This window comes from Ascaphus truei, chromosome 11, assembly GCF_040206685.1.
Source record: "Ascaphus truei isolate aAscTru1 chromosome 11, aAscTru1.hap1, whole genome shotgun sequence".
Lineage (NCBI taxonomy): Eukaryota > Metazoa > Chordata > Amphibia > Anura > Ascaphidae > Ascaphus > Ascaphus truei.
In genome coordinates, this window is record NC_134493.1 from 57,801,907 (window position 1) to 57,815,494 (window position 13,588).

General features: G+C 58.0%; 1 protein-coding gene across 1 annotated transcript in view; it reads left to right on the forward strand.

The window, feature by feature from the left end:
- Positions 1-13,588, forward strand: part of LOC142463604 (uncharacterized) — a 131,327-nt gene that overhangs the window by 44,721 nt on the left and 73,018 nt on the right. Inside the window, exons 10-12 of the mRNA XM_075566552.1 lie at positions 1,378-1,651; positions 2,920-3,108; positions 9,127-9,206. Of these exons, the coding sequence (XP_075422667.1) occupies positions 1,378-1,651; positions 2,920-3,108; positions 9,127-9,206 (543 nt within the window). The remainder of the gene's footprint in view (positions 1-1,377; positions 1,652-2,919; positions 3,109-9,126; positions 9,207-13,588) is intronic.

Here is a 13,588-nt window from a genome sequence, read left to right on the forward strand (position 1 = left end):
CATTGAAGTGTAAGATGTCTTCATTCCTGGGTAATTCCCCATTCCCAGTGTCCCAGACTGGGTAACCCGTGCGGCCGGCTGCAGTTGGACGGGTAACGCGGTAGACGGGGCGCTTGTCTCTTGTTGGTGCACAAGAGGACACACACGGGTGGTAGTGTAACAGTGGAAGGCTCAGACACAATACACAGAGCAATAAGACATAACCGTGTCCCCAGTAACGTTATCTCCAGACTCAGGAACATTAGTTGTACATTGCAGAACACACTCCCACGTCCCAATGTAAGTGTTGGCCGGCTTAGTCTATCGTACCACACGAGGCCCCCAGGAAGGTTACAGATACAGGCCTGTTACACTCAGGTGTAGTGTACGAGTACCCAGAGATGCTGCGATGCATATAGGGGTCCCGCAGACTTACTGTTTGTCCTGTAAAGGATTTGGGGGAAGTGTAAGATGCTGAGGGTCTCTTGTAGTCTCTCACTAAGTGGAGCATGAATACTCTGCTGAACAGGAACCAGGGCCACACATTCTGATCTCAGCTCACAGGGGTCTCCTTACATGTAACACTTCAACCCGTCAGACTTCAGTGCTGAGAGGTCTTCAGACCCCAGACCCTCACACAAATCGGGTCTCTCAGCAACTCGGCTCAATCAGTCTGACACCGTCTTAAGATGGCTGCCAGCACCTTCACACTGTCACATGGGCCTGGGACAAGGAATTTCTTCTTTAAAGTGACCGTTTTTTTTGCAGACTTCCCACTAGGCAGCTGGGCTCCTTTCTCTCACAACTGGGGTCTTCTCCAGGATGGTTAAATTTGCTTTTTTGAGCATGAACTGCGGAATCCGCGGCTCAAAGAAAACGGGCCAGACTGTGCCAGTGTCAAGGATTGGACTTCGGCTGAAGTGGATCCCAGTGGCAGGAACAGCAGGGAGAGTAGTAGGAGTCACAAGCAGAGGTCAGAGGCAGGCGGCAGATTGCATAGTCAGGTAACAAGCAGAGGTCGGCAACGAGGAGACTGGAACAGGATGATAGCAATATCTAGCACAGCAGTAAACACAGGAACCTTGCAGGAGCTAAGGAACCAGTATAAACAGGCAAGGGAGGAACAGGAAAGGGAGGTTTATATAGGCAGGCTGGGAGGTGGAGCACAGGTGCAGAGGTGTCAGGTATCAGGTTCTGGAATGTTCCTTAGTTTAGCAGCAGCACTCCCGGTGGGCAAGTATAGGTACTGCAGGCTAGAACAAGACATTGAGAGTGGCAGCAGTCCCGGTGGCCAAGCATGGGTACAGCAGGCTAGAGAATATGACAGCCAGATTATAATTCTGGTGAAAATGTTTCCCGTGTCTAACTAGGATACAAACATGTTCTTGTTTATTTCAGAAGCCAAAACACACGATCGGGATCTTCTCACGGTCAGGGCAGAGTGATTATAAATGGCTGGGGGACCTGCTGAGATCTGAGGACTTCTGGGATCAGGTTCAGGACGTCAGACCCGGTTACATTTCTAACGCTGGAGGCCGCCAGTTCCGAGAGGACGTCTCTCAGTGCACATTCGCAATCCTGTATCACACCAAGAAGAGAGGGAGGATAAATATCACTGATGTGACGGACTCTCTGTATGACGATGAGCTGGGATATCTATCTGCTGTACTCGGTAAGAGACACACAATATACATGTCTATCTATCTATCTATCTATCTATCTATCTATCTATCTATCTATCTATCTATCTATCTCTCTATCTATCTATCTATCTATCTATCTATCTATCTCTCTATGTCTCTATGTCTCTATCTCTCTATCTATCTCTCTATCTATCTATCTCTCTATCTATCTCTCTATCTATCTATCTCTCTATCTATCTCTCTATCTCTCTATCTATCTACCCTGTAACACTTTCCTATATCACATTGCAGAGTCGCAGAGCTGTACATACGGTGTATCAGACACACGTCCTGCCTGCAGATCTCACACTATCATTTTGTGTCTTTTAGGCTGCGCGTATAGTGCCCGCGATGGGTGATGTCACCCGTCGCCACTAGCGAAAGTTGTATTTCTCTTTGCGGCGGCGTCGCGGGCGACGAGGCATTTGATTGGTTCAGGGGCTGTCACATGAGGCGACAGCCCTTGAAAAATCAAATATTGCCAGTTTCAGGAATTCGCGTCTCTCCGTCGCTTTGGCGACAATGCATTTGTTTTCAGGCGATGATGCGTCGCCGGCACTATAAGCGCAGCCTCAGGCTATGGACCTTGAGGAAGCGCCATAAGCGCAAAACATGTCAGTCTACGTGCCTATGATCTATTAAAGTTATTTTTGTATCCACGCTACCCTCCTTCATTTTTGGTGGTGAGTAGCAATCTCTTCGTTTTTATAAACAGATATTGGACTTTCAGGCTGCCGGACTGTCAGTGCGCACGGCACTTTATGCAGAATATTATAATCACATTGGGTGTGTGCAGAAGAGAAAACTATCATATATATTACAGAATATCACCGGATATCTCACTATAACGCACGTGATACATCATTATATCACATATCTCATCTGAATGGGACCTGACAAAATGCATCTGGATATTAATATGGGGATTAAGGATTAAAGACACAACTATGCCTGGCACAGACCTGATACACATATAATTATCACGGATTGTGTATGAAATGCCCCTGTCGTAACTATGAGACACGTAGTGGAACAGTGCAAGCTCAATGAATCTCTGTTCCGAAGAGCTTACACTTTATGGCATAATGTACATCTCCACAACATGAAATACTTGTCTTTAAGTTCATACAAGATGATGTGACTGAAACAGGATCTCTGCACAGCCTGGTGACCCCATAAGCTTCACATCACTAAACCTGATCTCCTATTATCTGTATGAATAATCTATATGGGGATTCTCTCTCTGTGCTGTGTGTAGGGAAGGACAACGTAATTGTGGTGGTGGATGACCTGGAGGACAGCAGCTCCGAGGAGAAGAGACGGATCCTGGAGACACAGCCCAAGATTGGGAGACTGACCCAGGATCTGTTACTCTTCACTGCGAAAAAGAAGAAGGGCGACAAGAGGCTGCTGAGAAACCTAAAGAGCTTAACGCTTCTCCTAAGTGGTAGCAGTAAATTTACAATATGTATGTATGTCTTTATTTATTTAGCACACATGGTGTTAATCTTACCCTCCTCCCTACAGGTGTCACCTGCACTCGCCCATGTTACCCTCCTCCCTACAGGTGTCACCCGCACTCGCCCATGTTACCCTCCTCCCTACAGGTGTCACCGGCACTCGTCCATGTGACCCTCCTCCCTACAGGTGACACCTGCACTCGCCCATGTTACCCTCCTCCCTACAGGTGACACCGGCACTCGTCCATGTTACCCTCCTCCCTACAGGTGTCACCTGCACTCGCCCATGTTACCCTCCTCCCTACAGGTGACACCTGCACTCGTCCATGTTACCCTCCTCCCTACAGGTGTCACCTGCACTCGTCCATGTTACCCTCCTCCCTACAGGTGTTACCTGCACTCGTCCATGTTACCCTCCTCCCTACACGTGACACCTGCACTCGTCCATGTTACCCTCCTCCCTACAGGTGTTACCTGCACTCGTCCATGTTACCCTCCTCCCTACAGGTGTTACCTGCACTCGTCCATGTTACCCTCCTCCCTACAGGTGTTACCTGCACTCGTCCATGTTACCCTCCTCCCTACAGGTGTCACCTGCACTCGCCCATGTTACCCTCCTCCCTACAGGTGACACCTGCACTCGTCCATGTTACCCTCCTCCCTACAGGTGTCACCCGCACTCGTCCATGTTACCCTCCTCCCTACAGGTGTCACCTGCACTCGTCCATGTTACCCTCCTCCCTACAGGTGTTACCTGCACTCGTCCATGTTACCCTCCTCCCTACACGTGACACCTGCACTCGTCCATGTTACCCTCCCTACAGGTGTTACCTGCACTCGTCCATGTTACCCTCCTCCCTACAGGTGTCACCTGCACTAGTCCATGTTACCCTCCTCCCTACAGGTGACACCTGCACTCGTCCATGTTACCCTCCTCCCTACACGTGACACCTGCACTCGTCCATGTTACCCTCCTCCCTACACGTGACACCTGCACTCGTCCATGTTACCCTCCTCCCTACAGGTGTCACCTGCACTCGCCCATGTTACCCTCCTCCCTACACGTGACACCTGCACTCGCCCATGTTACCCTCCTCCCTACAGGTGTTACCTGCACTCGTCCATGTTACCCTCCTCCCTACAGGTGTTACCTGCTCTCGTCCATGTTACCCTCCTCCCTACAGGTGACACCTGCACTCGTCCATGTGACCCTCCTCCCTACAGGTGACACCGGCACTCGTCCATGTTACCCTCCTCCCTACAGGTGTCACCGGCACTCGTCCATGTGACCCTCCCCCCTACAGGTGACACCTGCACTCGTCCATGTTACCCTCCTCCCTACAGGTGTTACCTGCACTCGTCCATGTGACCCTCCCCCCTACAGGTGACACCTGCACTCGTCCATGTTACCCTCCTCCCTACAGGTGACACCTGCACTCGTCCATGTTACCCTCCTCCCTACAGGTGACACCTGTACTCGTCCATGTTACCCTCCTCCCTACAGGTGTCACCTGCACTCGTCCATGTTACCCTCCTCCCTACAGGTGTCACCTGCACTCGCCCATGTTACCCTCCTCCCTACAGGTGTCACCTGCACTCGTCCATGTTACCCCCCTCCCTACAGGTGACACCTGCACTCGTCCATGTTACCCTCCTCCCTACAGGTGTTACCTGCACTCGTCCATGTTACCCTCCTCCCTACAGGTGACACCTGCACTCGTCCATGTTACCCTCCTCCCTACAGGTGTTACCTGCACTCGTCCATGTTACCCTCCTCCCTACAGGTGACACCTGCACTCGTCCATGTTACCCTCCTCCCTACAGGTGACACCTGCACTCGTCCATGTTACCCTCCTCCCTACAGGTGTCACCTGCACTCGTCCATGTTACCCTCCTCCCTACAGGTGTCACCTGCACTCATCCATGTTACCCTCCTCCCTACACGTGACACCTGCACTCGTCCATGTTACCCTCCTCCCTACAGGTGACACCTGCACTCATCCATGTTACCCTCCTGCCTACAGGTGTCACCTGCACTCGTCCATGTGACCCTCCTCCCTACAGGTGTCACCTGCACTCGTCCATGTGACCCTCCTCCCTACAGGTGACACCTGCACTCGTCCATGTGACCCTCCTCCCTACAGGTGTCACCTGCACTCGTCCATGTGACCCTCCTCCCTACAGGTGTCACCTGCACTCGCCCATGTTACCCTCCTCCCTACAGGTGACACCTGTACTCGTCCATGTTACCCTCCTCCCTACAGGTGTTACCTGCACTCGTCCATGTGACCCTCCTCCCTACAGGTGTCACCGGCACTCGTCCATGTTACCCTCCTCCCTACAGGTGTCACCTGCACTCGTCCATGTTACCCTCCTCCCTACAGGTGTCACCTGCACTCGTCCATGTGACCCTCCTCCCTACAGGTGTCACCTGCACTCGTCCATGTGACCCTCCTCCCTACAGGTGTCACCTGCACTCGTCCATGTGACCCTCCTCCCTACAGGTGTTACCTGCACTCGCCCATGTGACCCTCCTCCCTACAGGTGTCACCTGCACTCGTCCATGTTACCCTCCTCCCTACAGGTGACACCTGCACTCGTCCATGTGACCCTCCTCCCTACAGGTGACACCTGCACTCGTCCATGTTACCCTCCTCCCTACAGGTGTTACCTGCACTCGTCCATGTGACCCTCCTCCCTACAGGTGTCACCTGCACTCGTCCATGTGACCCTCCTCCCTACAGGTGACACCTGCACTCGTCCATGTTACCCTCCTCCCTACAGGTGTCACCTGCACTCGTCCATGTGACCCTCCTCCCTACAGGTGTCACCTGCACTCGTCCATGTGACCCTCCTCCCTACAGGTGTCACCTGCACTCGTCCATGTGACCCTCCTCCCTACAGGTGACACCTGCACTCGTCCATGTTACCCTTCTCCCTACAGGTGTCACCTGCACTCGTCCATGTGACCCTCCTCCCTACAGGTGTCACCTGCACTCGTCCATGTGACCCTCCTCCCTACAGGTGTCACCTGCACTCGTCCATGTTACCCTCCTCCCTACAGGTGACACCTGCACTCGTCCATGTTACCCTCCTCCCTACAGGTGTCACCTGCACTCGTCCATGTGACCCTCCTCCCTACAGGTGTCACCGGCACTCGTCCATGTTACCCTCCTCCCTACAGGTGTCACCGGCACTCGTCCATGTGACCCTCCTCCCTACAGGTGTCACCTGCACTCATCCATGTTACCCCCCTCCGTACAGGTGTCACCTGCACTTGCCCATGTTACCCTCCTCCCTACAGGTGTCACCGGCACTCGTCCATGTTACCCTTCTCCCTACAGGTGACACCTGCACTTGCCCATGTTACCCTTCTCCCTACAGGTGTCACCTGCACTTGCCCATGTTACCCCCCTCCGTACAGGTGTCACCTGCACTTGCCCATGTTACCCCCCTCCGTACAGGTGTTACCTGCACTTGCCCATGTTACCCCCCTCCGTACAGGTGTCACCTGCACTTGCCCATGTTACCCCCCTCCGTACAGGTGTCACCTGCACTCGCCCATGTTACCCCCCTCCGTACAGGTGTTACCTGCACTCGTCCATGTGACCCTCCTCCCTACAGGTGACACCTGCACTCGTCCATGTTACCCTCCTCCCTACAGGTGTTACCTGCACTCGTCCATGTTACCCTCCTCCCTACAGGTGACACCTGCACTCGTCCATGTTACCCTCCTCCCTACAGGTGACACCTGCACTTGCCCATGTTACCCTCCTCCCTACAGGTGTTACCTGCACTCGCCCATGTTACCCTTCTCCCTACAGGTGTTACCTGCACTTGCCCATGTTACCCTCCTCCCTACAGGTGTTACCTGCACTCGCCCATGTTACCCTCCTCCCTACAGGTGTCACCGGCACTCGTCCATGTTACCCTCCTCCCTACAGGTGACACCTGCACTCGTCCATGTTACCCTCCTCCCTACAGGTGTTACCTGCACTCGCCCATGTTACCCTCCTCCCTACAGGTGACACCTGCACTCATCCATGTTACCCTCCTCCCTACAGGTGTCACCTGCACTCGTCCATGTTACCCTCCTCACTACAGGTGTCACCTGCACTCGCCCATGTTACCCCCCTCCCTACAGGTGTTACCTGCACTCGCCCATGTTACCCTCCTCCCTACAGGTGTTACCTGCACTCGCCCATGTTACCCTCCTCCCTACAGGTGTCACCGGCACTCGTCCATGTTACCCTCCTCCCTACAGGTGACACCTGCACTCGTCCATGTTACCCTCCTCCCTACAGGTGTTACCTGCACTCGCCCATGTTACCCTCCTCCCTACAGGTGTCACCTGCACTCGTCCATGTTACCCTCCTCACTACAGGTGTCACCTGCACTCGCCCATGTTACCCTCCTCCCTACAGGTGACACCTGCACTCGCCCATGTTACCCTCCTCCCTACAGGTGTCACCTGCACTCGTCCATGTTACCCTCCTCACTACAGGTGTCACCTGCACTCGCCCATGTTACCCTCCTCCCTACAGGTGTTACCTGCACTCGTCCATGTTACCCTCCTCACTACAGGTGACACCTGCACTCGCCCATGTTACCCTCCTCCCTACAGGTGTTACCTGCACTCGTCCATGTTACCCTCCTCACTACAGGTAACACCTGCACTCGCCCATGTTACCCCCCTCCCTACAGGTGTTACCTGCACTCGTCCATGTTACCCTCCTCCCTACAGGTGTCACCTGCACTCGCCCATGTTACCCTCCTCCCTACAGGTGTTACCTGCACTCGCCCATGTTACCCTCCTCCCTACAGGTGTCACCTGCACTCGTCCATGTTACCCTCCTCCCTACAGGTGTCACCTGCACTCGCCCATGTTACCCTCCTCCCTACAGGTGTTACCTGCACTCGCCCATGTTACCCTCCTCCCTACAGGTGACACCTGCACTTGTCCATGTTACCCTCCCTACAGGTGTCACCTGTACTCGTCCATGTGACCCTCCTCCCTACAGGTGTTACCTGCACTTGCCCATGTTACCCTCCTCCCTACAGGTGTCACCTGCACTCGTCCATGTTACCCTCCTCCCTACAGGTGTCACCTGCACTTGTCCATGTTACCCTCCCTACAGGTGTCACCTGTACTCGTCCATGTGACCCTCCTCCCTACAGGTGTTACCTGCACTTGCCCATGTTACCCTTCTCCCTACAGGTGTTACCTGCACTTGCCCATGTTACCCCCCTCCGTACAGGTGTCACCTGCACTTGCCCATGTTACCCCCCTCCGTACAGGTGTTACCTGCACTTGCCCATGTTACCCCCCTCCGTACAGGTGTCACCTGCACTTGCCCATGTTACCCCCCTCCGTACAGGTGTCACCTGCACTTGCCCATGTTACCCCCCTCCGTACAGGTGTTACCTGCACTTGCCCATGTTACCCCCCTCCGTACAGGTGTCACCTGCACTTGCCCATGTTACCCCCCTCCGTACAGGTGTCACCTGCACTTGCCCATGTTACCCCCCTCCGTACAGGTGTCACCTGCACTTGCCCATGTTACCCCCCTCCGTACAGGTGTCACCTGCACTTGCCCATGTTACCCCCCTCCGTACAGGTGTCACCTGCACTTGCCCATGTTACCCCCCTCCGTACAGGTGTCACCTGCACTTGCCCATGTTACCCCCCTCCGTACAGGTGTTACCTGCACTTGCCCATGTTACCCCCCTCCGTACAGGTGTTACCTGCACTTGCCCATGTTACCCCCCTCCGTACAGGTGTTACCTGCACTTGCCCATGTTACCCCCCTCCGTACAGGTGTTACCTGCACTTGCCCATGTTACCCCCCTCCGTACAGGTGTTACCTGCACTTGCCCATGTTACCCCCCTCCGTACAGGTGTTACCTGCACTTGCCCATGTTACCCCCCTCCGTACAGGTGACATACTCTGTTCATCGCTGTACATATAACATTGATACATGAGACATCTTTTTCTGCTTTACAGCTTTTAGTAAGGACGGACCCCGAAAGCAAGAATCCTCGTTATCACGGCCCGAGGCAAGTCCTATATACACAGAAACACAGGCAAGTCCTATATACACAGAAACACAGGCAAGTCCTATATACACAGAAACACAGAATGTGACAGGCGCTAAGAGCCTCGCTTCCCCGTGTCTGCCCTTATCCTGATCTGCTGTCATACCTCACACCCTATCTGATGCTTAGGGATTTCTTTAATATTTGGGACGTAGTCTTATGTCTGGGGGAGAGAGCGAGCCTTTCAGGGGGAGAGAGCGAGCCTGTCAGGGGGAGAGAGCGAGCCTGTCAGGGGGAGAGAGCGAGCCTGTCAGGGGGAGAGAGCGAGCCTGTCAGGGGGAGAGAGCGAGCCTGTCAGGGGGAGAGAGCGAGGCTGTCAGGGGGAGAGAGCGAGGCTGTCAGGGGAAGAGAGCGAGGCTGTCAGGGGGAGAGAGCGAGGCTGTCAGGGGGAGAGAGCGAGGCTGTCAGGGGGAGAGAGCGAGCCTGTCAGGGGGAGAGAGCGAGCCTGTCAGGGGGAGAGAGCGAGCCTGTCAGGGGGAGAGGGGGAGAGAGCGAGCCTGTCAGGGGGAGAGAGCGAGCCTGTCAGGGGGGGAGAGCGAGGCTGTCAGGGGGAGAGAGCGAGGCTGTCAGGGGGAGAGAGCGAGGCTGTCAGGGGGAGAGAGCGAGGCTGTCAGGGGGAGAGAGCGAGGCTGTCAGGGGGAGAGAGCGAGGCTGTCAGGGGGAGAGAGCGAGCCTGTCAGGGGGAGAGAGCGAGCCTGTCAGGGGGAGAGAGCGAGCCTGTCAGGGGGAGAGAGCGAGCCTGTCAGGGGGGGAGAGCGAGGCTGTCAGGGGGAGAGAGCGAGGCTGTCAGGGGGAGAGAGCGAGGCTGTCAGGGGGAGAGAGCGAGGCTGTCAGGGGGAGAGAGCGAGGCTGTCAGGGGGAGAGAGCGAGGCTGTCAGGGGGAGAGAGCGAGCCTGTCAGGGGGAGAGAGCGAGCCTGTCAGGGGGAGAGACAGGGGGAGAGAGAGAGCCTGTCAGGGGGAGAGAGAGAGCCTGTCAGGGGGAGAGAGCGAGCCTGTCAGGGGGAGAGAGCGAGCCTGTCAGGGGGAGAGAGCGAGCCTGTCAGGGGGAGAGAGCGAGCCTGTCAGGGGGAGAGAGCGAGCCTGTCAGGGGGAGCGAGTCTGTCAGGGGGAGCGAGCATGTCAGGGGGAGCGAGCGAGCCTGTCAGGGGGAGCGAGCGAGCCTGTCAGGGGGAGCGAGCGAGCCTGTCGGGGAGAGAGCGAGCCTGTCAGGGGGAGAGAGCGAGGCTGTCAGGGGGAGAGAGCGAGGCTGTCAGGGGGAGAGAGCGAGGCTGTCAGGGGTAGAGAGCGAGGCTGTCAGGGGGAGAGAGCGAGGCTGTCAGGGGGAGAGAGCGCGAGCCTGTCAGGGGGAGAGAGCGCGAGCCTGTCAGGGGGAGAGAGAGCGAGCCTGTCAGGGGGAGAGAGAGCGAGCCTGTCAGGGGGAGAGAGAGCGAGCCTGTCAGGGGGAGCGAGCGAGCCTGTCAGGGGGAGCGAGCGAGCCTGTCAGGGGGAGCGAGCGAGCCTGTCAGGGGGAGAGAGCGAGGCTGTCAGGGGGAGAGAGCGAGGCTGTCAGGGGTAGAGAGCGAGGCTGTCAGGGGGAGAGAGCGAGGCTGTCAGGGGGAGAGAGCGAGGCTGTCAGGGGGAGAGAGCGCGAGCCTGTCAGGGGGAGAGAGCGCGAGCCTGTCAGGGGGAGAGAGAGCGAGCCTGTCAGGGGGAGAGAGAGCGAGCCTGTCAGGGGGAGAGAGAGCGAGGCTGTCAGGCGGAGAGAGCGAGGCTGTCAGGCGGAGAGAGCGAGGCTGTCAGGGGGAGAGAGCGAGGCTGTCAGGGGGAGAGAGCGAGGCTGTCGGGGGGAGAGCGAGACTGTCAGGGGGAGAGAGCGAGGCTGTCAGGGGGAGAGAGCGAGGCTGTCAGGGGGAGAGAGCGAGGCTGTCAGGGGGAGAGAGCGCGAGCCTGTCAGGGGGAGAGAGCGCGAGCCTGTCAGGGGGAGAGAGAGCGAGCCTGTCAGGGGGAGAGAGAGCGAGCCTGTCAGGGGGAGAGAGAGCCAGCCTGTCAGGGGGAGAGAGAGCGAGCCTGTCAGGGGGAGAGAGCGAGCCTGTCAGGGGGAGCGAGCGAGTCTGTCAGGGGGAGCGAGCATGTCAGGGGGAGCGAGCGAGCATGTCAGGGGGAGCGAGCGAGCCTGTCAGGGGGAGCGAGCGAGCCTGTCAGGGGGAGCGAGCGAGCCTGTCAGGGGGAGAGAGCGAGCCTGTCAGGGGGAGAGAGCGAGGCTGTCAGGGGGAGAGAGCGAGGCTGTCAGGGGGAGAGAGCGAGGCTGTCAGGGGTAGAGAGCGAGGCTGTCAGGGGGAGAGAGCGAGGCTGTCAGGGGGAGAGAGCGCGAGCCTGTCAGGGGGAGAGAGCGCGAGCCTGTCAGGGGGAGAGAGAGCGAGCCTGTCAGGGGGAGAGAGAGCGAGCCTGTCAGGGGGAGAGAGAGCCAGCCTGTCAGGGGGAGAGAGAGCGAGCCTGTCAGGGGGAGCGAGCGAGCCTGTCGGGGAGAGAGCGAGCCTGTCAGGGGGAGAGAGCGAGGCTGTCAGGGGGAGAGAGCGAGGCTGTCAGGGGGAGAGAGCGAGGCTGTCAGGGGTAGAGAGCGAGGCTGTCAGGGGGAGAGAGCGAGGCTGTCAGGGGGAGAGAGCGAGGCTGTCAGGGGGAGAGAGCGCGAGCCTGTCAGGGGGAGAGAGCGCGAGCCTGTCAGGGGGAGAGAGAGCGAGCCTGTCAGGGGGAGAGAGAGCGAGCCTGTCAGGGGGAGAGAGAGCGAGGCTGTCAGGCGGAGAGAGCGAGGCTGTCAGGCGGAGAGAGCGAGGCTGTCAGGGGGAGAGAGCGAGGCTGTCAGGGGGAGAGAGCGAGGCTGTCGGGGGGAGAGCGAGACTGTCAGGGGGAGAGAGCGAGGCTGTCAGGGGGAGAGAGCGAGGCTGTCAGGGGGAGAGAGCGAGGCTGTCAGGGGGAGAGAGCGCGAGCCTGTCAGGGGGAGAGAGCGCGAGCCTGTCAGGGGGAGAGAGAGCGAGCCTGTCAGGGGGAGAGAGAGCGAGCCTGTCAGGGGGAGAGAGAGCCAGCCTGTCAGGGGGAGAGAGAGCGAGCCTGTCAGGGGGAGAGAGCGAGCCTGTCAGGGGGAGCGAGCGAGTCTGTCAGGGGGAGCGAGCATGTCAGGGGGAGCGAGCGAGCATGTCAGGGGGAGCGAGCGAGCCTGTCAGGGGGAGCGAGCGAGCCTGTCAGGGGGAGCGAGCGAGCCTGTCAGGGGGAGAGAGCGAGCCTGTCAGGGGGAGAGAGCGAGGCTGTCAGGGGGAGAGAGCGAGGCTGTCAGGGGGAGAGAGCGAGGCTGTCAGGGGTAGAGAGCGAGGCTGTCAGGGGGAGAGAGCGAGGCTGTCAGGGGGAGAGAGCGAGGCTGTCAGGGGGAGAGAGCGCGAGCCTGTCAGGGGGAGAGAGCGCGAGCCTGTCAGGGGGAGAGAGAGCGAGCCTGTCAGGGGGAGAGAGAGCGAGCCTGTCAGGGGGAGAGAGCGAGCCTGTCAGGGGGAGAGAGCGAGCCTGTCAGGGGGAGAGAGCGAGGCTGTCAGGCGGAGAGAGCGAGGCTGTCAGGGGGAGAGAGCGAGGCTGTCAGGGGGAGAGAGCGAGCCTGTCAGGGGGAGAGAGCGAGGCTGTCAGGGGGAGAGAGCGAGGCTGTCAGGGGGAGAGAGCGAGGCTGTCAGGGGGAGAGAGCGAGGCTGTCAGGGGGAGATTGCGAGCCTGTCAGGCGGAGAGAGCGAGGCTGTCAGGGGGAGAGAGCGAGGCTGTCAGGGGGAGAGAGCGAGGCTGTCGGGGGGAGAGCGAGGCTGTCAATAGGAGAGAGCGAGGCTGTCAGGGGGAGAGAGCGAGGCTGTCAGGGGGAGAGAGCGAGGCTGTCAGGGGGAGAGAGCGAGGCTGTCAGGGGGAGAGAGCGAGGCTGTCAGGGGGAGAGAGCGAGGCTGTCAGGGGGAGAGAGCGAGCCTGTCGGGGAGAGAGCGAGGCTGTCAGGGGGAGAGAGCGAGGCTGTCAGGGGGAGAGAGCGAGGCTGTCAGGGGGAGAGATCGAGGCTGTCAGGGGGAGAGAGCGAGGCTGTCAGGGGGAGAGAGCGAGGCTGTCAGGGGGAGAGAGCGAGGCTGTCAGGGGGAGAGAGCGAGGCTGTCAGGGGGAGAGAGCGAGGCTGTCAGGGGGAGAGAGCGAGGCTGTCAGGGGGAGAGAGCGAGGCTGTCAGGGGGAGAGTCTGTCCCGAGCGTGTGTGGTTTCCCTCGCTGTATTAGCACCTGCCATGTCAGTTGGGATGCTATTCCCTGAGTTCATCAAACTTTCCAGCTATCCGCTAAGGTAATAAGCTAGGCTACGTGGTTTATTGGGGGCAAAGGGGTGAGAG